General features: G+C 38.1%; 2 protein-coding genes across 6 annotated transcripts in view; one reads left to right on the forward strand and one right to left on the reverse strand.

Moving 5' to 3' along the window:
- Nucleotides 1-4,838, forward strand: part of CFAP69 (cilia and flagella associated protein 69) — a 64,982-nt gene extending 60,144 nt beyond the window's left edge. For 2 of the 4 annotated variants that reach the window (XM_009203489.3, XM_003896354.4), the window contains 4 exons: nucleotides 1,309-1,506; nucleotides 2,158-2,244; nucleotides 3,646-3,750; nucleotides 4,481-4,782. In XM_009203489.3, coding sequence (XP_009201753.2) covers nucleotides 1,309-1,506; nucleotides 2,158-2,244; nucleotides 3,646-3,750; nucleotides 4,481-4,651 — 561 coding nt within the window. In that variant the 3' untranslated portion in view covers nucleotides 4,652-4,782. Of the gene's footprint in view, nucleotides 1-1,308; nucleotides 1,507-2,157; nucleotides 2,245-3,645; nucleotides 3,751-4,480 lie in introns of all 4 variants that reach the window. The other 2 variants (XM_003896353.3, XM_009203490.3) reach the window with 2 other exon arrangements.
- Nucleotides 4,839-12,371: 7,533 nt separating this feature from the next.
- LOC116274506 (protein FAM237B) lies at nucleotides 12,372-16,978 on the reverse strand. Of its 2 annotated transcripts, none has more exons than XR_004183199.1 (4): nucleotides 14,617-14,689; nucleotides 13,632-14,025; nucleotides 13,060-13,154; nucleotides 12,372-12,499 (listed from the first exon to the last, which is right to left on the reverse strand). XR_004183199.1 is itself a non-coding variant. In XM_031665288.1 (4 exons), exons 1-3 carry the CDS (start codon nucleotides 15,016-15,018, stop codon nucleotides 13,135-13,137), a joined length of 504 nt encoding a protein of 167 aa, XP_031521148.1. In that variant the 5' UTR covers nucleotides 15,019-16,978; the 3' UTR covers nucleotides 12,372-12,499; nucleotides 13,060-13,134. The 2 variants fall into 2 exon arrangements, 1 of the variants encoding a protein (XP_031521148.1); XM_031665288.1 differs by lacking the exon at nucleotides 14,617-14,689 and adding an exon at nucleotides 14,929-16,978.
- Nucleotides 16,979-21,058: the final 4,080 nt, after the last annotated feature.

The following is a 21,058-nucleotide window of genomic DNA, read 5'->3' on the forward strand; positions in this document are numbered from 1 at the left end:
ATTTTTGTATTTTTAAATTTTTGTATTCTCATGCTTGTAATCCCAGCACCTTGGGAGGCTGAGGTAGGTAGATCACACGAGGTCAGGGGTTTGGGACCAGCCTGGCCATACAGTTTCTTCTCTTTGGAGTTGGAATTAAATAAGTAATTACTTATTAAAACAAATTATTAATACTTATTAAAGTATTATTTTATCATTATATTATGATCCAATCTTGATTAAAAGATAGTAGGTTGCTTACCTTACTAGTTATAATTTTGTCAGTAACTACTTTTGAAGTCTCAAGAAAGTCTTTTTAACATTCTCCTACTAATATTAGTGCTGTGTATTTGAATGTTGTAAATGAGTAAACATCTATCATCTTTTCTTTCTTCCTTTTTTTTTTTTTTTTTGAGGCAGAGTCTCACCCTGTCACCTAGCCTAAAGTGCAGTTGCATGATCACAACTCACTGCAGCCTCAACCTCCCAGGCTCAAGTGATCCTCCAGCCTCATCCTCCCACGTAGCTGGGACTACAAGTGTGTACCACCATACCCAGCTTTGGATAGAAACAAGGTCTCACTGTGTTGCTCAGGCTGCCCTCAAACTCCTAGGCTCTAGTGATCTATCCACTCCACTCAGCCCAAAGATGAATTTTTTCCTTATCATAGATATTTTTTTTCTTTAATTTTATGGGTCCAGCACACTTCTGCTGCACAACTCTGCTCTTTTTTCTCTAATTCTAAATACACTCAAGAACATTAATTTCTAGACAGCCTAGAATATGAAATGGGGCCACTGGCATGATGGAACCATGGAGTTAAAAGCTTGAGATTCCATTATAATTTTCCTTAGCTAGAAGGTGAGGGGCAGGGCCCCTTTTCTCAGGGTGGCTGGGTTCTAGGGTCCTAGTAATCCCCATGTTCATTCTCCTACAAGTTCATCTTGACCTAGCCTTCAATACATAGCTTTAGGGAGGAAAGTAACAGTAGTTCAAAAAGATGAGAATAAATCAGCAGTTTCTGCAGCTGTGAAATCAAGGTAACTATAAACTAGAAGGCAGTAATGATGGTGATGATGGCAGTGAACTAGGCATAGGAGAGCCTTATCCATGAATAAGGCTCCATTGAAAAACATTTGGTAAATTCCTACTGAGTACTCAAATGTAGCTGGTACCCTCAATCATTCCCAATGCACTTATTCCCAAGAAGTAATTTAGGATAAGTTTAAGTGTTAACAGGAGTAACTAACCATTTAAAAGATTATGTAATTGTACAATTGCATCATTTATTTTTAATTAATTTAACTTTGTTAAACTTTGTTGTAACAGATTGGAGAAATATGGAATGAAATATATGAAGAAATAAAATTAGAAAAATTAAGACCAGTCACTATAGATAAAAAAGCTTTGGAAGCTATTACAACAGCATCAGAAAATGTTGGAAAGATGGTTGCTTCTCTGCAAAGTGAGATAATTGAAAGCCAAGCACGCCAAGATGTGCAAAATGAACAAAAAGTATATGCAAAAGTAAGCTACATAGGTAGTGAGGAGGGAGAACGAAGATAGGTTGGTTAATGGGTAAAAAAATACAGTTAGATAGAATAAGTTCTGTTGTTCAATAGCACAGTAGGGCAACTATAGTAACAATAATTTATTGTATGTTTCAAAATGCCCAGAAGACTTGGAATGCTTCTAACACAAAGAAATGATAAGCGTTTGAGGGGATGGATATCCCAATCACCCTGATCATTACACATTGTATGCACATATCAAAATATTGCATGTATGCCATAGATATGTACAACTATTATATATCAATAAAAAAGTAAGCCACAGATACCATGAAGGCACAAGATATTAATTTCAATGTATAAACCCAGATGAAGTTATCCATAGCATATATTTTTCTTACTTGTGTTTCAGCCTTGAGTTATTTTGTGATTTTCTGTTAGAGTCATTATCAGTGTCTCTGTGCAGTTTTAAAAGAAACTATGAAGTTTGAGATTCAGGTACTATATTCAGTGCTGTTTTTTTGCATTATAATTTTATTTCTACAGTCTTAAATTTTTAAAAGGCAGAGAGATACTTGAGACATGCCACTGCACTCCAGCCTGGGTGACAGAGTGAGATTCTGTCTCAAGAAAAAAAAAAAAAAGAAACTGATCTTTCTCATTTCAGATACAGGCCACACACAAGCAAAGAGAGCTGGCTAATAAATCATGGGAAAATTTCTTGGCTAGAACATCAAATGCGAAAACGTTAAAGGTAGGATTTTTAATATATTACAGTATCCACAACAAATAGCCAACTCTTAACAGACAGACTTTTTCAGGAACAAATATTCATTCATTTTTTCCTAGTGACCTTTCCATATACTACCAATACTATTAGATGCTCATAGGCAATTTAGAGTGATAACTGAGACTGCATTTCACAGTTACAGAAGGTGCTGCTTTGAGTTTCATTTGGTGTATCAGGGAGAAGCAAGGCTGATGTTCTTGACCTACATAAAGAAGAAGATGATAGCCAGGAATGAGCAGGAAAAAATGTGTTCTGCTTTCCATTCTGAACTTGCTTATTCATTGATTTCTTTTCTGTGAGAGGCAAAGTAAAGGACACAAAGAGCAGCTATCTTGTATTGCTCTCTCCCCCATAGAGCTTTCCCCTCTGTGATCACCAAAAGAAGCATTATGTTAAAACTTAAATGTGAACTGGGGATAAATATGCCTTTGTAGAAAAATGTGGTAAGCTACTTCAACTGTAAGCTAGAAACTCATCTAAAAAAATGTATAGTGCTAATCATTCACTTGAAATATGTGAGAAACACCATGGATTTCCAGAATTTCATTACTTTCCCCAACCTATTTCCATTAATATATTGGATACACTTTTAAAAAAATCTCTCCTTCATTTCTGATACTTTGGATACACTTTACCTAATGTTCCAATTCTTCCTGTAGATATAAAATTGCTAAATGTTAGTCCACAAAGACAGTGGAACCATATTAAGATAGCAAAACCAAAGTTAAGAACAAGCTCACTCAAGGTACCAAGTTACCTCCCTTTTCACTGATAGTTCTTCTCAACTCTACTTATAAAATATCTTCATGACTGCCTGTATTTTTAGCACTAGTTAATGAAAATCAGCTCCTTTCCTGCAGATGGTTTATTACTTCACATTTCACTTGTTTAATGTTGCAAATAACTTGAAAATAACTTCAAATAGCTTAAATATAACTGCAATGAATTACATAATTTCTATTATTCTGAATGCTTAATATGTAAGTATACTTAATTAGTTGGTAATTTATGCAACATATTTTGCAACATGCATCACCTGATATAAATTTAATAGCTTATTAAATTATGTGCTAAAAATTGAACCTGATTTCTTTAGGACCTGCTTGACTCCTTGGTCATGTATGACCAATACTTCCGGAAATCTCTGGAAGACTTTTAGGTGACAGGAGTCTTCTTCAATGTGCAAAGTATCTAACTTACTAATAACTGTCTTTTTAGTCTAAATGAGTAAATGTAGATTTCAGCGCTATCTAATAAACAGCCAAAGCATAAGCTAGACACAATTAAATATATTTTTCATTGTAAGTACCATCATTACTGATTTAATAGCAATTAATGTTTTCTTTCTAATTAAAAAATCCTCAGAAAGCAAAAAGGCTTCAAGAAAAAGCTATAGAAGCCTCCAGATACCATAAACGACCACAAAATGCAGTATTTCACGGAACAGATATTAAAGGCCTTAACACAACGGTAAGATTCTTTTTCTCCATAACATTTTCTTAATAGACATTAAATTTAGGGTGTTTGTACAACTGTGCAAATGTACTGAAAACCACTCTAAAAATTTAGAGTTATCACTCTAAATTTTACACTTTAAATGGGTGGATTATATGGTATTTAATTATATCTCAATAAAACTGTTCAAAAAAGAAAAAAAATTAAAATTTAAAAATTAAAAAGTTAAAAAATCTAATAAAAAAAAAACTTAGGTTCCCAAAATTTTATTTATATGGGATTTTCATCTCACATTTTTTCTTTTTGCTGTTCAAATTTCACATCATTAAGACATGTTTATCTCCAAGGTATATCCACTCTTGCCCAGTTCTGGTTTAGAGTAGGCCCAGTCCTCCAGGCTTTCTAAGAAACTGCTATAAACACTAGTCAGCTTATAACTGTCCTTATCTCTCTTTGACAGAAAAGACACAGTGCTTCATTTTCCTGGCAAATAGATCCCAAGTGTTCCTGGTATCCTCTGCTAGACTTAATTTGCCCCCAGTTACAAAGCTGATAAGCGATAGAAATAGAATTCAAACCTACTTTTCCTGGCTCCGATGCCCTTATGTTTCTATTATACCATAACTACCTCCTCGTTACTCATATGTACATTTGTGTCTTTTCAAAGGTAAGTTGAAGGATGAATTTTTCTCTTGTTGAAAATTGTGTAAACGGACTTTTGACATTTACCTTTTACCTTTTTTAGGTGCCCTCCGGTGGGGTAGTAACAGTGGAAAGCACTCCTGCCCGATTAGTAGGAGGACCTCTGGCTGATACGGATATTGCTCTTAAAAAACTGCCCATTCGAGGAGGAGCCTTGCAGAGGGTGAAAGCAGTTGAAATTGTGGATGCACCAAAAAAGAGTATTCCTACGTAATATATTCTAGAGACTTTTTGAAATAAAATCAGCTCGTAATTTTTTAGTTGAATATATCTTTATACATATGTAAAGCCAATATTTTAGAATAAGTATTTGAGTATAAATATTTTAGTAAAATACTATAAAAATAAAAGGACATATAATTTATTTTTATGGAAAACATCAACATGTAATATCAGAAGAGTTGTCATCAGTTTCTTTGGAAAGGCTACCAATTTTATTAAGTGAAATTGTAAAACATCAGTTAGGACTCTGTTGGTTGCATGTGAACTATTCTAACTAGTTTAAGCCAGAAAAAAAATTTCTTACAGGCTCTGTATCTATCAAACCTAGGAGGAATTTAAACTACAGGCATTGCTGAATCTAAGGACTAAAACTATATGAGTAGGATCTTCTCCTTCCCTAGCAGCTCCTGGCTTATATTCTCTTAGGTTCATGCCTGTGTCTCCGTGGTTTCTGCAAATGCCTATGCATCTCAGGACCCCGATTGCCCACATGCCTACTTCTGAGCCATTCACCATGACTTTGGCCATGGCTGAGTACTGCCTATTCCTGGAGCCAGAAGCAGGGCAACTCCATCCAAAACATATGGATAGAGTGGGGAATCAGGGTACTATACCAGAAGCACGTATATATGAATATTGGACAGCAAGATAAACAATAACTCTGCAACAAATATGTTGGTCAAAATAAAATTATGTTTTCTCTGCTATAAAAGCTAATGTTAGTCATGAGCTAAATGGTAAAAAAAGAAAAATATAGCTGGTTTTACTCTTAATGTATAAATATGCAAAGCAAACTCTAATGCTGCTTCTCTTCTTTGATGGGGAAGAGAAAGGTGTAATGGGGGAAGTGTTTTCCCTCATTTGGTAGTAGAGGTATATTGTCAAAGAATAGGAGATAAATGCCTTTATGCTAGACATAGAGCAAATCTGTGTCCCTGGATGCCGTTATGAAGTCTCCTTCTCCTGCCTTCATTCCCTTCACACTCCTCCTCCAGCCTGGAAGCCATAAAGTTGAATTCGTGTCCAGGGATCAGAGAAACAAGGACCTGTTTCTTAGGAAAATAAATGAATTTGAGTGTAGATTCTGGGCCCATGGGGCACACTCAGCAGTGTACTGGTAAATGTATAACTACTGCCTCTCCAGGAGGGAAAAGCCCTGATTTACATCATGTTCTCACCAATTCACACGGTATAAATACTGCCACTATTACCAATCTCAAGCTACCAACGTGATGCCATTGAATACAGCGCTGGGAAAACATAGATAGCGTCTTTCATTATTAGATAAGAGCAGGCTGTATCACCTCAATGGACCCACATTTTCCTCCCTCTTCTTTCTTCCTCCTCCCCCTCCTCCTCCTCCTCCTCCTCCTCTTCCCTCAACTCACATTCTTCTAGGGATTTTCCATTATCCTGTCTGTGAAGATAGTAACGTCTTCATTGAGGGGTAGAGGTTGCAGCTGTTGTTATTGTTCTAATTAGAATGAGTTGCCAGTTCACCTCTGATTGGCGGCCTCTCACCCTGGCCCAGATGCCCATCCTCTTGTGCCCCATAGGAGTAGATAACATGCAACAGTTTATCAGTGAGCTTTGTTCTCTCCTAAATCCCTTCCTCTAGTCTACCACCCTCAAGAAGATATTAGAAGGCATAATTTGTTTCTTTCCTTCACAGGAAACCCTAAGCATGGGTAGGAGCATACAACAATGAGATGCCCATACAAAAAGCACCAGATACATCTTAGGTACACGTCAGTAAACCCAGAATTGATGTAAAGTGTCCATGGCTAAGAACAACGAACCTTCGCTCCATTTTGTAGACTATCAGCTCTCTAAGAACAAGGTAGACACCATATCTCATTAATTATTGTACTCAGTATCTCAGGAAATAAATTATTAGATAATATGATGGTGGCCTCAGCTCCTGGCAGCCTTTCCCTTGAGCTCTGCAAATGCAGCAAAGTACTGAGCTCAAAGGGAAGATTCAGCCAACAAAATACTATACAAGTAATGCTCAACACAGACAACATGTTAGTTTAAATGTATTTACTTCATAGCTGGGCGTGGTGGCTCATGCCTATAATCCCAGCACTTTGGGAGGCCGAGGCGGGCAGATCAGGAGGTCAGGAGATCGAGACCATCCTGGCTAACACGGTGAAACCCCGTCTCTACTAAAAATACAAAAAATTAGCCGGGTGTGATGGCGGGCACCTGCAGTCCCAGCTACTCGGGAGGCTGAAGCAGGAGAATGGCGTGAACCCGGCAGGTGGAGCTTGCAGCGAGCCGAGATTGTGCCACTGTACTCCAGCCTAGGTGAAAGAGCGAGGCTCCATCTCAAAAAAAAAAAAAAAAAAATGTATTTACTTCATAACATGATAGATTTTTGAAAATCTACTACATGAATATAACCAAGGTGTGGAAATAGTACTACTTGCTTGAGAATCATTTTTGTATGTAGTACAACTAAATGTCTCAGATTGATTAGGACTGACTCTAGATAATTTGTGATGTCTGTGGACCTTTCTTCTTCCATGTAGGTTTTGCCCATCAGCAAGAAGAAAGGTAAAACAGGGCAGATTATTATGTAACAGCTATTTAATAGACAAATAAGTTTAAGTTGATGGAGAGCAGTAATGTTCCTTGATGCAGACACTTGTACTTGGTAGATAGATTCACCCAAGTTTGCGTATTATAATTCCAGCCACCACACAATGAGTGAGTGAATCTTTCTCACAATGTCACTAACTCTAAGTCTCTGTCTCTTATCACATCCTATACTCTCACACCACCCCTGAGCCCTAGGGGACATGATGCCTACCCGATCCTGCCTGGCTGAGAGAAGGATGGTATATTTTCTTACATTAGTCAAGTGAGACAAAATTTCAAGCTTTCAAACTGAAATTTTTACTAACCAACTGAATGAAAAGAAAGTCAAAAGAATAAAAGTGTGGAATTCAGTGAGCACAGATAAAAGTAGCTTCAACAATCTCAGTAATGAGACTTTGACCACATGGGGGAGCTCAATCTAGCATGGTTAAACTAATTGTCAGACAGTGCTTACTTAACATTGGGTGAAAAATCAGTGAATAATTAGGTGAATAACTTTCATCCATCTGGCATCCTCAGTCTGCCTCATGGAACATAAAGTATATTTCACATACAACTATATTATCCACCTTAAGTCTTTTCAGGTCAAATATCCAGTTTCTTTCATCATTCTTCTGATAATATAATTTCTAGAATGTATGAATCTGGTCAGCTCCATCTGAAGTGCTACAATTTGTTAATATTCCTCTAAACTGTGACCAAACGGAACAAAGATTTTTCAGGTGAGCAGGATCAATGTAGTCCCTCTCATTTTTAACACGCATTCTGCCAACACAACCTTAACTTCATTAGTTTCATTATCAACCATTTTTCTTTGTTGCTTATATTTAGTTGCCTTTCAAGGAAAATGTCAGGGATGCTTTCTGAAAAAGAATAGCAGATCCTGAGATCCAGGAACTATCCTGGTACTATCACGTCAAAATTCTGTAGATAGACCCAATACCCCAACTTTGGTTTCTAATATCATTCTCCAGTAAAACGAGCCAGGGCTTCTTGGAGAAATGGCTAATTCTAAGGCTGGGGCAGAAATATATGAGTCTGGAGCATCTTACTGAGCTCCCAGTGGCCAAAGCTGGAATGATTTGAACAAATCAATAATGTAGGGTTGGATTATAAACCAAAGTATAAACAAATGTTCAAACTCCATACTGATATAAATAAATGATGAAAGGAAGGAAAAAAGGAAGGAAGGGAGAGAGAAAGTGGGGGAAGCCTCCATACAAAGAATTCTAAATGATTTATGTAGATATTCCCTCCTCAAGAAGGTAGAAGATAACTACCCATTCTCAAGTATGGGTTATGCTTAGTGACTTCTTTCCAGAGGATATAATATAGAAAGAAAGTGGAAAGAAACTTTACAATGGAGAAAATTGGCAAACACTACCTTAGCCAAGATTAAACACCATCAATGGCAAGTCACGTCAATGACATGTGCCTTTGATATGACGTGTTGAGTATGATTTACCTCTGTGGTCTTCATCCCAAAAGCCTATAATACCAGTCTAACAAATACATCAGGCAAACCCAAATTGAGGGGCATTTTGCAATATACCTGACCAGTACTCAAAATTGTCAAGGTTATCAAAAACATGGTCTGAGACATTGTCACAACCCACAGAAGCCTGAGAAGACATGACAACTCACTCTTTCACCCAGTGTAACATGGGATCCTGGAACAACAATAACAAAAAAGGAGCTTAGGGGAAAACTACTGAAATCTGAATAAAATGGGAAGTTTAGTTAATATTGTATTGGGTTCAGTTTATTAGTTGTGATATACATAATGTAAGATATTAACAATAAGAATAAACATGGGGCCAGCACAGTGGCTCAGGCCTGTAATCCCAGCACTTGGGAGGCTGACTTAGGCAGATCACTTGGGTCCAGGACTTGGAGACCAGCTTGGGCAATGGAATGCAACCATGAATCTACAATATACAAAAATTATCTGGGAGTGGTGGTGTACACCACACCTGTAGTTCCAGTTATTTGGGAGGCTGAGGTAGGAGGATCAATTGAGCCCAGGAGGTTGAAGCTGCAGTGAACCGTGATTGCATTACTGACACAGCAAGACCCTGCCAAAAAGAAAGAAAGAAAAAGAAAAAGAAAAAAAAATGGTGAGAGGTATATAGGAACTCTGTACCATCTTGCAGCTTTTCTTCAAATTTAAAACTATTTTAAAATGAAAAGTTTATCAAATTTACAAGAAGAAAACATTAAAAAGTGGGCAAAGGACATGAACAGACATTTTTCAAAAGAAGTCATACATGCAGCCAACAAGCATATGAAAAAAAAGCTCAATATCACTAATCATTAGAGAAATGCTATCAAACCACAATGAGATACCATCTCACACCAGTCAGAATGACTGTTATTAAAAAGTCGAAAAAATAACAGATGCTGGCAAGGTTGCAGAGAAAAGAGAATGTTTATACACTGTTGCTGGGAATGTGAATTAGTTCAACCATTGTGGAAAGCAGTGGGGCAATTCCCCAAAGAGCTAAAAACAGAACTACTATTCGACCCAGCAATCCCATGACTGAGTATATGCTCAGAGGAATATAAATCATTCTACCATAAAGACACACGCACATGAATGTTCACTGCAGCACTGTTCACAATAGCAAAGACACGGAATCAACCTTGTCTTTGAACATGCCCATGATGACAGACTGGATAAAGAAAATGTGGTCCATGTACACCATGGAATGCTATGCAGCCATAAAAACAATGAGATCATGTATTTTGAGGGAACATGGATGGAGGTGGAGGCCATTATCCTTACCAAACCAACACAGGAACAGAAAACCGAATACCTCATATTCTCACTTAAGTGGGAGCTAAATGATGAGGACTCATGGACACAAAACGGGGAACAACAGACACTGGGGCCTACTTGAGAGTGGAGAGTGGGAAGAGGGAGAGGATCAGGAAAAATAACTACTGAGTACTAGGCTTAGTACCTGGGTGATGAAATAATCTGTGCAACAAACCCCTGTGGCATGAGTTTACCTATAGAACAAACCTGCATGTGTACCCCGAACCTAAAATAAAAGTTTAAAAAATAAACAAAAGTTTATTTAAAGTTCAAAAAAGAGTCTGGCCAGGCTTGGTGGCTTATGCCTGTAATCCCAGCACTTTGGAAGGCAGAGGCAGGTGGATCACCTGAGGTCAGGAGTTCGAGACCAGCCTGGTGAACATGGTGAAACCAATCTCTACTAAAAATACAAAAAATTAGCCAGGCATGGTGGCAGGTGCCTGTAATCCCACCTACTCGGGAGGCTGAGGCAGGATCATCACTTGAACTCGGGAGGCGGAGGCTGCAGTGAGCCAAGATCACGACATTGCACTCCACCCTGAGCAAGAGCGAAACTCCATCTCAAAAAAAAAAAAGAAAAAAGAAAGATTTGATAGAAACAGCAGAGGAACTTTAGGCATAGATAATTATTATCTCTTGTATCATCTTATGAAGAAATATTTGCGGGGTCAATATTAGATCCTTTACCACCTTTTTTCTCCTCAGCCTTAAGCTCTCTGAAAAATAACTGGTTATGAGCTAAGCCAAATGAGCTCAGCATAAACCCAAAGCTGTGAAACTGAGTCTTTACCATGGTACCACTACAAGAATTGGTGGTTTGTTTGTTTTTTAAATGATCTCTTGACTGATCTAGTCAAATGATTTTGGATAGGACAAAAGAGAAGTACATATTGTCCCCATTCAGCTTCATTTTGACCACCCTCTTTTTTATCTTCTATTCTGATATCATAAAATTGCTTTTGAATTAGATATTTCAGTCTATCCCCTGCATTGTCCCACTTCAGTGTCAACTCTGTAAGTCAAGGATTACGTCTGGATTGTTCACTAATGTACCCTAAAGCTTAATGAATATTTGTTGAATGAATGAATAATGAACAGAAAGAATAAGTTTTTTTATATGCAGATGACACTATTTGTGCCAAAAACTGGGAGGAATTTACATTATGTAATCACCATCAAAAAGCTTAACTGTTTTAAAACCAGATTGCCCAGTTTAGCAAATGTTCTTATTTTTAACCCAATGTAGTATGTGAATTCAATTAAAAGAACTAGAAAACCATTTTGCCATTAACTGGAAGACTAATTTTATTGATTTAAGCTAAAATGTTTATCATCACTGAAATAAAATTGTCATGACAACTATGAGTGATTGAGGACAACTGGTTGAATAAGTTTTTAGACTAAAATTACATGGTCTTGCTTTACAGCATTGAACTGTTGATCTTCAATCAGTTGCCCAGATTGTAAAAGAGAACTGTTTTTTAAGGAAAACCGTAAACACTGCTTCTAGGTACCACTTCAGCTCCTCTGCAGGAAATGAATTCTAGGAGGATAGCTGTCTGGTCATTTTTATGAGAACATTAGCCCTACCCTCCAACCAGTTGATTTTCTGAGCTTAGGGATCCACCCTTAATTGGCAAGATAAGAAGTTTTCAATCTAGGCAATTATTAGCCCTACAATCTCATATTATCTGCTACTCATGCAAAACTGTTTATATGAAATAATATTACTGAATGCTATGAGGTCCTTCTTTAATATTGAAAATTCCTAACCTGGGGTTTATGCAGCCCCCTGAAATTACATGCAAAATGTAATTTTATGAGTGTTTATATATAAAACCCCTAATAAATTATCTGTATGTCATCAGAATTTGAAAGTGGCCCATAATGTAAAGAATGACCCTCCTTTAATTCAGTTTATTCTTGGATCAAGTCAAACCATCAGACAGCTCGTTACTTGTTCAGTATTATTTTAGTCGATTTTATAAACTTTTTATATTTGAGTTTAAGTGTACTGGAACCGGATTGTATAGGAGAGAACCTGTCATTGTAAGGATACTTGAAACCAGTGCTGTAAACCGTGGTAGCCACTGTGAAAACCTATGGGTCAGATTTTTATTGATTCTTTGTCATGGAAAAGTCTGGGCCTCTATTGAACATGTGGTTTGGTTTTTCTTATAAGCATGTGAATCTTGAAACTGTTCATGTGTCCCTCTTCACTATGAGAAGTGGGAAACAAACCAAATTTATAGGCACCCTTTATCAAAGGTATAGGCATTTACAACATGCATTCAAAAAGTATTAATCTAAACCATAACTCCATTGTGTTACTTCCCTGTCTTCATGTCCCATTGTTCCAATTTCCTCCACTACTTCATGTTTTCCTTTTCTTCTGTATATGTCTTTAAAGCTTCACATCTTTTTTGAAATAAGATGTGAGATATAAATTGGCAATATAATAAACAACTCATCTAACACAAAAATTCCATCAAATTGTACTTTACTAAAACAAAGTTTCTTACTTTTTGTTTATTGTTCCTTTTCCAAAACAAAGACAATAAAAATGAGAACATAAAAAGATTTTAGTCCTTAATGCATAGAAAAATACTTTAATATAGAAGATGGCTTGGTAATGAAAAATGTACATTTCAGAAACCACACAATATACTACATTAAATATTACTTTTTAGGATAATACTGCCATTAATTTTGGCACAGTTTAAAAGTCAATATTAATGTATAAGATACCTTATAAAATTGGTTACAATTTTATTCCATTGACTATTGTATTAAAAATATATATCACATTTGCCTTTCAATTGATGTTTTCTTTAAAACAAAGACAGCTTCTAAGTAAAATATTATTGAGAAATTACCTGAAAATGTTGGAATAATTCAATAGCAATAAAGCAATTACAACAAAAAAATGACCAGTATTAAAGAAATAATTTGGATAACTACTACAAGAAATATTTGACCTCATAAATACAAGTTTTCAGGTCGCTGTCATCTTGCTTGAGGTATTTTCCATGTTTTCTCTTAATGTAATACTCTCATTTTGTAAAATCTAGTCCTGTAAGATTTAAAAGAAGAATTGTTAATATTCATTCCAATATGACTCTTAAGATTTTCTGCTTTTATACAACCCTATTGAAAAAATGAATTTCAAAAGCCTAAATACATGTCTGATGTTTAAAATTTCTTCAACAAATGTAATATGAATAATTACGGGGTTAAATGGCTTTCTTACAAACTATTCATGGGGAAGCAAGGATAATTTTAATTATCTACCAAAGTGTATTATATTCCAAGATCATTTAGAATTGTTTGTATATCAGAGCTTGTGTGGTTTGTAAATAATATAAAATGAGTAAAAATGAAAACAGTTTTACTTTTCATAAAAACATTTTTACTTTTAACATTTTAGGGAAAAAAACTAAATATGGCAAATTTGCTACTTTGTTGGATAACTTGAAAAAATCAGAAGAATTAAATAGTGACTTTTAAAGAAAAGTAAACTGCTATTCTCTTACATACACATTTAAATTACCTCCTGTTATTTTCTGTGGAAAATTATATTTGGGGGGCATCACCTGTCTTCTGCCCATTCCATGAGACCTTGAAAGCAAGCAGTCTACATACATGTCCCAGAAATCCTGAGCTATGTTTAAGAAGAGATTATAATGTCCAGGCCGCTGAGATTTTTGCAAGAACAACATGAAATTCCAAAAAGCATCCACATTGTGCTCTCTCTTGAGTTCCTTGAGATCTATCAATGTCAAAGAGCAAGCTTTCCAGCACTGGAGATCAATGTCTTCGGTGATTCCTGGGCTAATGCTGGCAAGCACTCCTTTTTGAAACTCAAAGTCAGCATTAACCAGATTGATCAGCATCATGCAGCCCAGCTGTAGATAGAACCATCTTCTTGTAGCAAAACACATATTCTATACAGAAAAAAAATGAGGGAGGATATATTTAACTTAAAAAAGTTATGCAATCACTTGATCTAAAAAACTATAAATACACATATATTTGCTTTTGATCAAGCCAAATTTGCTTACTAGGTATTTGTTAGTTTTTTCTAAGCCACTGATTCTCTCACATCTTCCTTTAGGATGTTACAGTTCCAGTTTGATTTCCAACGTTCTGATCAAGAGACTTTGGGAGTCATTGAAATCCAACACATTTATGAAAATGCAAAGGTTCATTTCATCACAGATCTTTAAAACTGGCAGAAACCTTATAAGAGCTTGTGCTCCAACCTTCTCCCTTTACCGATTAGAACAGTCATCAGTGACAGGGTTCCACAAGTCTTCAGACTCCTGACTGCCTATCCAAGACTCCTGCCTACCACAACACATTTCAACTAAGTGGATCGAAATGTAGTCCTTTCTACATGTAACCATAAGAAGTATTTTGTTTTTGTTAATTGAGATATTATTAACCCAAATGGTACTAGATCTCACAAGCACCATTTAAGTTTCAAAGTTACTGCTGTTTCCATTTTCATGTATTGAAAAATATTTGTTACGCACTAATGTCCGGTGTATTCCTGGCTTCCCTCAGTTTGTTCAGGAGCTGGCTGGAGAAGATGAACATAGACATACATGAAGTGGCACGAAAACAAAGGCGATAAAAGTCTTTCTAATGCCTCTTTGCATGTTTCCTTGCCAACTGATTGTTCGGTAAAATCGGCCCAAAGCACATAAGAGGAAGTTAAGGACTAAGTTGGCATTGAATTGCCACACACCGACTGTTCAAGGCTGCTGTTGGAAATGTCCCTTTTACAACACTGACAGCCAACGGGGAGGGATAGGGGGAGAACAGATCCAGAACACAGGACTCACCTTTTCTCCCCGTACACCGCCGTCTGCCACCTCCCCAAAAAAAGTTGGGCTGAAGAAAGAAATCACACGAAACAAATCTAAACAGTACATTCAAGTCGTTTCACATCGTCGAAAATTGTGCAAATTCCCCAGACAAAGCTGAAAGCCGGCAGTTTATGACACGTGTTGTATCGGAGGGGCTAGGGTAGTAGAACCAGGGAATTTCTTCCCCCCTCAATTTCAGGTTAGCGCCTCGCCCAGTGTCCCCCGCACCAGGTCAGGTCACCTGGGCGCAAAAGAGGGAGCCCACGCGTGAGTCGAGGACCTCGGGTCGACGTCCGACGCGCGCGTCGCGGAGCGGTGTCCTGGGTGCGCTGCTCTCGCTGGGAGGAGGACCGGGCGCCTCCTGCTCAGGAGGACCCCTGCCTTCCCTGGGTCCCGACCCCTGCCCTCCCTGGGTCCCGACTCCTGCCAAGGGCGCCCCTGCTCAGCGGACCCACTCCCCGAGGCAGGCGAACTGGGCGAGGCAGCCCTGTGACACCCACCCCGAGCGCTCACCGGGCGTCCGAGCTCGCCCAGCGGAACCGTCTCGGCCGCGTTGCGGTCCGGCGCTGGGAGGCTCTGGCTGGCACTGTCTAACCGCGGGTGGCGCTGCCGGTTCTGCTGCGGCCGGGCGGGGTTCCCGAGACAGACCTGCCGATGGGACCGCGATCCTTTTCTAGAGGCTGATTGAGGGCACAGAGCGTGGGTGGCCGCGCTCTCGAGGCCCCTCCCTGAGCTCGCCCAACTTCCCAGCCTCCAGACCTCCGGGCCCTCTGTGCCCTGCGCCCCTGCCTTGGCCGCTGCTCTCGCCTCTCCTGCCTTCCTCCGACTTTCTTGCTATCCCAAAGGGTCAGGGTCTTCTTCGGTCTCTCCTTCTTACTTTGTTCCTTCTTTTTTCCTAGCTGAGAAGATCCATCTCGGCGGTAGTCAGTCCACATACCCAAGTTACCTTCCTCCGCCCACCTATGCTCCACACCGTATTCTCTTACCCAGAGAAAAATTCTCTTAAGGCTGTGGACTCTATAAAAATCTTAAACCTCCCTGAACGGTTCTAATCTCTAGCTAAACACCGTTTATTATTAACACTAACACATACACACGAACAAACATATCCTTGTTCTACCTAAATACGCACTCTGGGGGAAAAGTTTCCTTTAGCCCTTCGTGGATGAAGACCCCAGCAAGTACCTTGAATTTCACATATGTATGTTGTCCATCAATATCAGCCCGAACACATCACTTGGACTATATATGAGTTTAAGTCCATCTGTTCTGCCCAGCAGCGATGATCAGCTCGGGCTAGGGAAATCAATCCAAAGCCAGCTGCCTTATCCCCATTTCCCCTCATGCAGGCCACCCTTCTCACAGGTTCTTGAGCTGGGGTGGTGAAATCATGGGGTGAGATGAGTGCCAAACCGAACAGCCCAGTTCCCCAGTCATTGTCCCCGCTAAAGTTCACTTCTCCCAGGACCCACTATTATTCAGAGCTCCACTCTGTTCTCATCATGTCGGTGAAGCTAACGTGGTCAATCCTTAGTTCTGCCCTGGCAATGCCTTTCTGCGCCCCTTCTATCTGCAGGACCACCTACTGCACAAAAGAGAACTGAGAAAAGGAGAAGACGTGTTTACTCGGATTAGGTGGGACACACACGAATTCATCTCACACCAGATATTCTTCTGCTCTAGACTTCCAAGTGTTTCAGTCCACCATTAATCACGGACTCTCACAATTAGCAGAGACTCAGAGTGACCTAATCCAACATCCTAGCTGAAACTTGAACAAACCACCCTCCCAAGGAATTTGTCCACCCACCAAAGCTGTTGTCCAATGTGACTTAACCTTGGGCACATGTCTCCACCCCCAAAGGAAGCAACCCCTTCCATCTTTGGGATAATGTTGGCCCTTCAATGCTTCCTTCTAAAATGAATTGGCTGCATTTCTCTGTTGAATAACCATGTAGTTCCTGTCCGTCTTTTTTTGCAAGATATACTTTATTTTTCATAAAACTTTTTTATCTGTATACAAGTATTGCAAAGCCTATTGAAAAGTTGTAAAATATAGAAAAATATAAGGAGACAGGTAATAGTTGTCATTAAAATGCATTTTTAAAGAATATTCTAATATTAGAATTAGAGTAATGTACTAAATAGGAGTACATATTTGGGTTTGATTATTATAACACACACACAGGAATGGTATTCTGAATATAGAACTTATATAGATCAATAATAGAAAAATAAGGGTAATTAACAGAAAAGTAGACCTTAATATTCAGTAAACATGACAAAAAATACTGAAATATTTTAAATTTAGATAGACTTAGTAACAAAGCCATTTCAAGGAAATGATATATTGTCTTCCCCAAATAAAGCTTAACAAAAATTAATTTGATAAAATATAATCTCAGCAATCTTTTGAGAAAATGAACACTTCTTATGCTTTTGATGAGACTATCAGCTGATATAATCACCATGGAAGAAAACTGGCATTATCTGTTTAATCTGAAAGTGATCCAGAAATTCTACTCTTGATGTCTACCCCCAAGTCACTGAGAAAAGATATTCTTTATGTGACTGATTTTTCTGAAGAGTCTACTTGCTACATTCAAACAGAATCTGGCAAAATGATGACAAACATAATTTTTAAATCATCATTGGGTAATCAAGAAAGTGAAATCTCCAGGGAAAAAGGGGGTGGAGGGGCAGCATAAATAATCAGAGTAAGGAAAAGAAGAAGGAAGAGAAAGAGAGAAGGAGGAGAGGAAAGTGAGATGTAGATAGTAAATTTAGGCTTTATTAAAACCGGTAAGTATCTACAGTAAAGACTGAGATATAGATATTGAATTTAGACTTCGTAAAGTTGTTAAATATGTATGCTAAAATTTCTTGGGCAATTTCTAAATGACAGAAATAGAGAACAATACTCTTGAACCAGGGAGAATAAAAAATGAATAAGAAAAACAGATTGACAAATAAAAAAACTAATTGAGAAAGCAAGAAGAGAGAAAAAAGCACAGCAAAAGTGACAAGTAGAAAGTGCATTTATAAGACTCAAGTCAACAATCATGATAAATAGTCTGAACTTGTCGATTAAAGGATGGAAGATGTGGTTGGATTTTATTTATTTATTTATTTTTATTTTTTTATTTTTTTTTTGAGACGGAGTCTCGCTCTGTCGCCCAGGCTGGAGCGCAGTGGCTGGATCTCAGCTCACTGCAAGCTCCACCTCCCAGGTTTACGCCATTCTCCTGCCTCAGCCTCCCGAGTAGCTGGGACCACAGGCGCCGCCACCTCGCCCGGCTAATTTTTTGTGTTTTTAGTAGAGACGGGGTTTCGCCGTGTTAGCCAGGATTGTCTCGATCTCCTGACCTTGTGATCCGCCCGTCTCGGCCTCCCAAAGTGCTGGGATTACAGGCTTGAGCCACCGCGCCCGGCCTGGATTTTAAATTCTGCTATGTGCTTTTACAAAAGATACACACACAAGAAATGAGGACAGAGAAACTTGGAAAGAATGGAAATAAACATACCATGAAAATGTTAATTGTATTTTAAACTGACAACTTTATTAATACAAAAAAGCATGATAAAGGAGAAAGGGGAACACTACATAATGATAAAATACTCAATTCAGAAGAAGATAAAAATATTCTAAATTTAGATACACCTAATAACAAAGCCACCGAATACATAAAGCAAAAACTGACAGAAATAGAGGGAAATTTTGACAAACTCACTATCATAGTGGGAGAGTTCAACAAGCCTTTAGGTTAAGACGACAAATAATTACTAAATGTGTAGATGATTTGAACCATCAAGTTTATAAGGAACCATGAAACTTGAAGAACACATTCCTCCCATTAGAAAATGAAGCAAGTCTCATGAAATTTAAAGCAAGTCTCAACAAATTTCAAAAACTAGTATCACTCAAACTTTGTTGCCTGACCACAACACAGAAAGTTTAAAAGTCTAAAAAGTGTTTTAAGAAATATAAAAACAAGAACATAGTTTTTCATGTTTTGAAATTTAAGCAATAAATGTACCTATTTATGCAATAACTTTAAATAATAGATTTTAAAATAAAATACAATGGAAATTATAAAATACTTCAAACTGTGTGATTAAAAAACATTGCATATCAAAACTTGTGAGAAGCCAGTAAGAGAGTCCTTTAAAGGACATTAACAGCTTTAAACACTTGTGCCAAAAGAAGAGAGGCTGAAAATCTGACATGAGCGACAAATGCAACCAAATTTAACAGCTGGTAAAATAGAAAAACAAGGCTCCCAAAAGTTAAGAGATTTTACAAAAACACACATTAGTGAACTAGGGCAAAAAGAGTTGATTCTTTGAATAAAATAAAGCAACCTCTGATGAGGCTGATAAAGAAAGAATATGAAAGGTAGAAAATGATATATATCTACAGATAGCTAAAAAAAAAGATTAAAATTAGATACACGAATACTAAGAACCAACATATACCACGTATTTGAAATTTTAAACGAAATTAATAAATTCCTAGAAAAATATGTATACAACTTGGCTGGGCGTGGTGGCTTACGCCTATAATCCTAGCACTTTGGGAGGCTGAGGTAGGTGGATCATCTGAGATCAGGAGTTAGAGACCAGCCTGGTGAACGTGGTGAAACCCCATCTCTTCTAAAAATACAAAAATTAGCCAGGCATGGTGGCGCGTGCCTGTAAGTAGAGTAAAATTTCTGGATCACTTTCAGATTAAACAGATAATGCCAGTTTTCTTCCATGGGAGGCTGAGGCAGGAGAATCACTGGAAACCGGGAGACAGAGGCTGCAGTGAGCCGAGATCGCACCACTGCACTGTAGCCTGGGCGACAGAGAAAGACTACAGGAAAAAAAAGAAAGAAAAAAAAATCTGTAAAACTCATGTAAGAATAACTACAAAGCCAGAATAGTAATGCTGTTTAAAGACCCTAAATAAGTAGTTCAAAATCTTCCCACTGTAAAAACAAAAAATCAAGCCCATATGATTTTGCAGGGCTACTTTGAAGAATCAAGTACTTCCTGAAAATTAGAAAAGAAGGAAATCTCCCAGACTCATTCTAACAAAATGAGACAAGGACAATCTGAAAAAGAGTAAAGTCACAGGCCATCTTATTAATGATTACAGATAAAGAGTTCTGAACAAAATGTTGACATACCAAATTCAGTAGGACTTACAAAAACACAGCAGTATCAAGCTTGGATTATCCTCTGGATGCACAGGTAGTTTAACACAGGGGTGCCCAGGCCATAGACTGGTACCAGTCTTGGTCTGTTAAGGACCCAGCCGTACAGCAGGAGGTGAGCTGTGGACCAGCGAGCATTATCACCTGAGTTTGCCTCCTGTCAGATCAGCAGCAGCATTATTCTCATAGGAGCATGAACCTTAGTGTGAACTGCACATGCAAGGGATCTAGGTTGCTGCTCCTTATGAGAATCTAATGCCTGATGATCTGAGGTGGAAAAGTTTCATTCCGAAACATTCCTCCCTGCCCTCCCCACCCACCCCATCTGTGGAAAACTTGTCCTCCACAAAACCTGTCCCCAGTGCCAAAAAGGTTGGGGACTATCGATTTAACATATTAAAATAAATGACTATATTTACCACGTACACAAATTAAATGGGAGGCTGGGCACAGTGGCTCATGCCTGTAATCCTAGCACTTTGGGAGGCCAAGATAGGCAAATTGCTTGAGTTCAGGAGTTCAAGACCAGCCTGGGCAACATGGCAAAAACCTGTCCCTACAAAAAATACTAAAATTAGCCAGGCACAAGGACACATGCTTATAGTCCCAGCTACTTGAGAGGCTGAGTCCAGGAGGTAGAGGCTGCAGTGAGCTAAGATCACGCCATTGCACTCCAGTCTAGGTAACAGAGCAAGACTCTGTCTCAAAAAATAAATAAATAAATAAATAAAATAAAGGAAAATAAATTGATAAAATTCAACACCCACTCATGATTAAAGAACAAAAAACACTGTTAGCAAACTAAGACTAAAGGAAATTTTCTTAACCTCATAAATGTTACCCACCAGAACCCTAGAGCAAACATCTTTCTTATTGTAAAATATTAAAAGAATTCTCTTTTAAATTAG

The sequence above is a fragment of the Papio anubis genome, chromosome 4 (genome assembly GCF_008728515.1).
Source record: "Papio anubis isolate 15944 chromosome 4, Panubis1.0, whole genome shotgun sequence".
Lineage (NCBI taxonomy): Eukaryota > Metazoa > Chordata > Mammalia > Primates > Cercopithecidae > Papio > Papio anubis.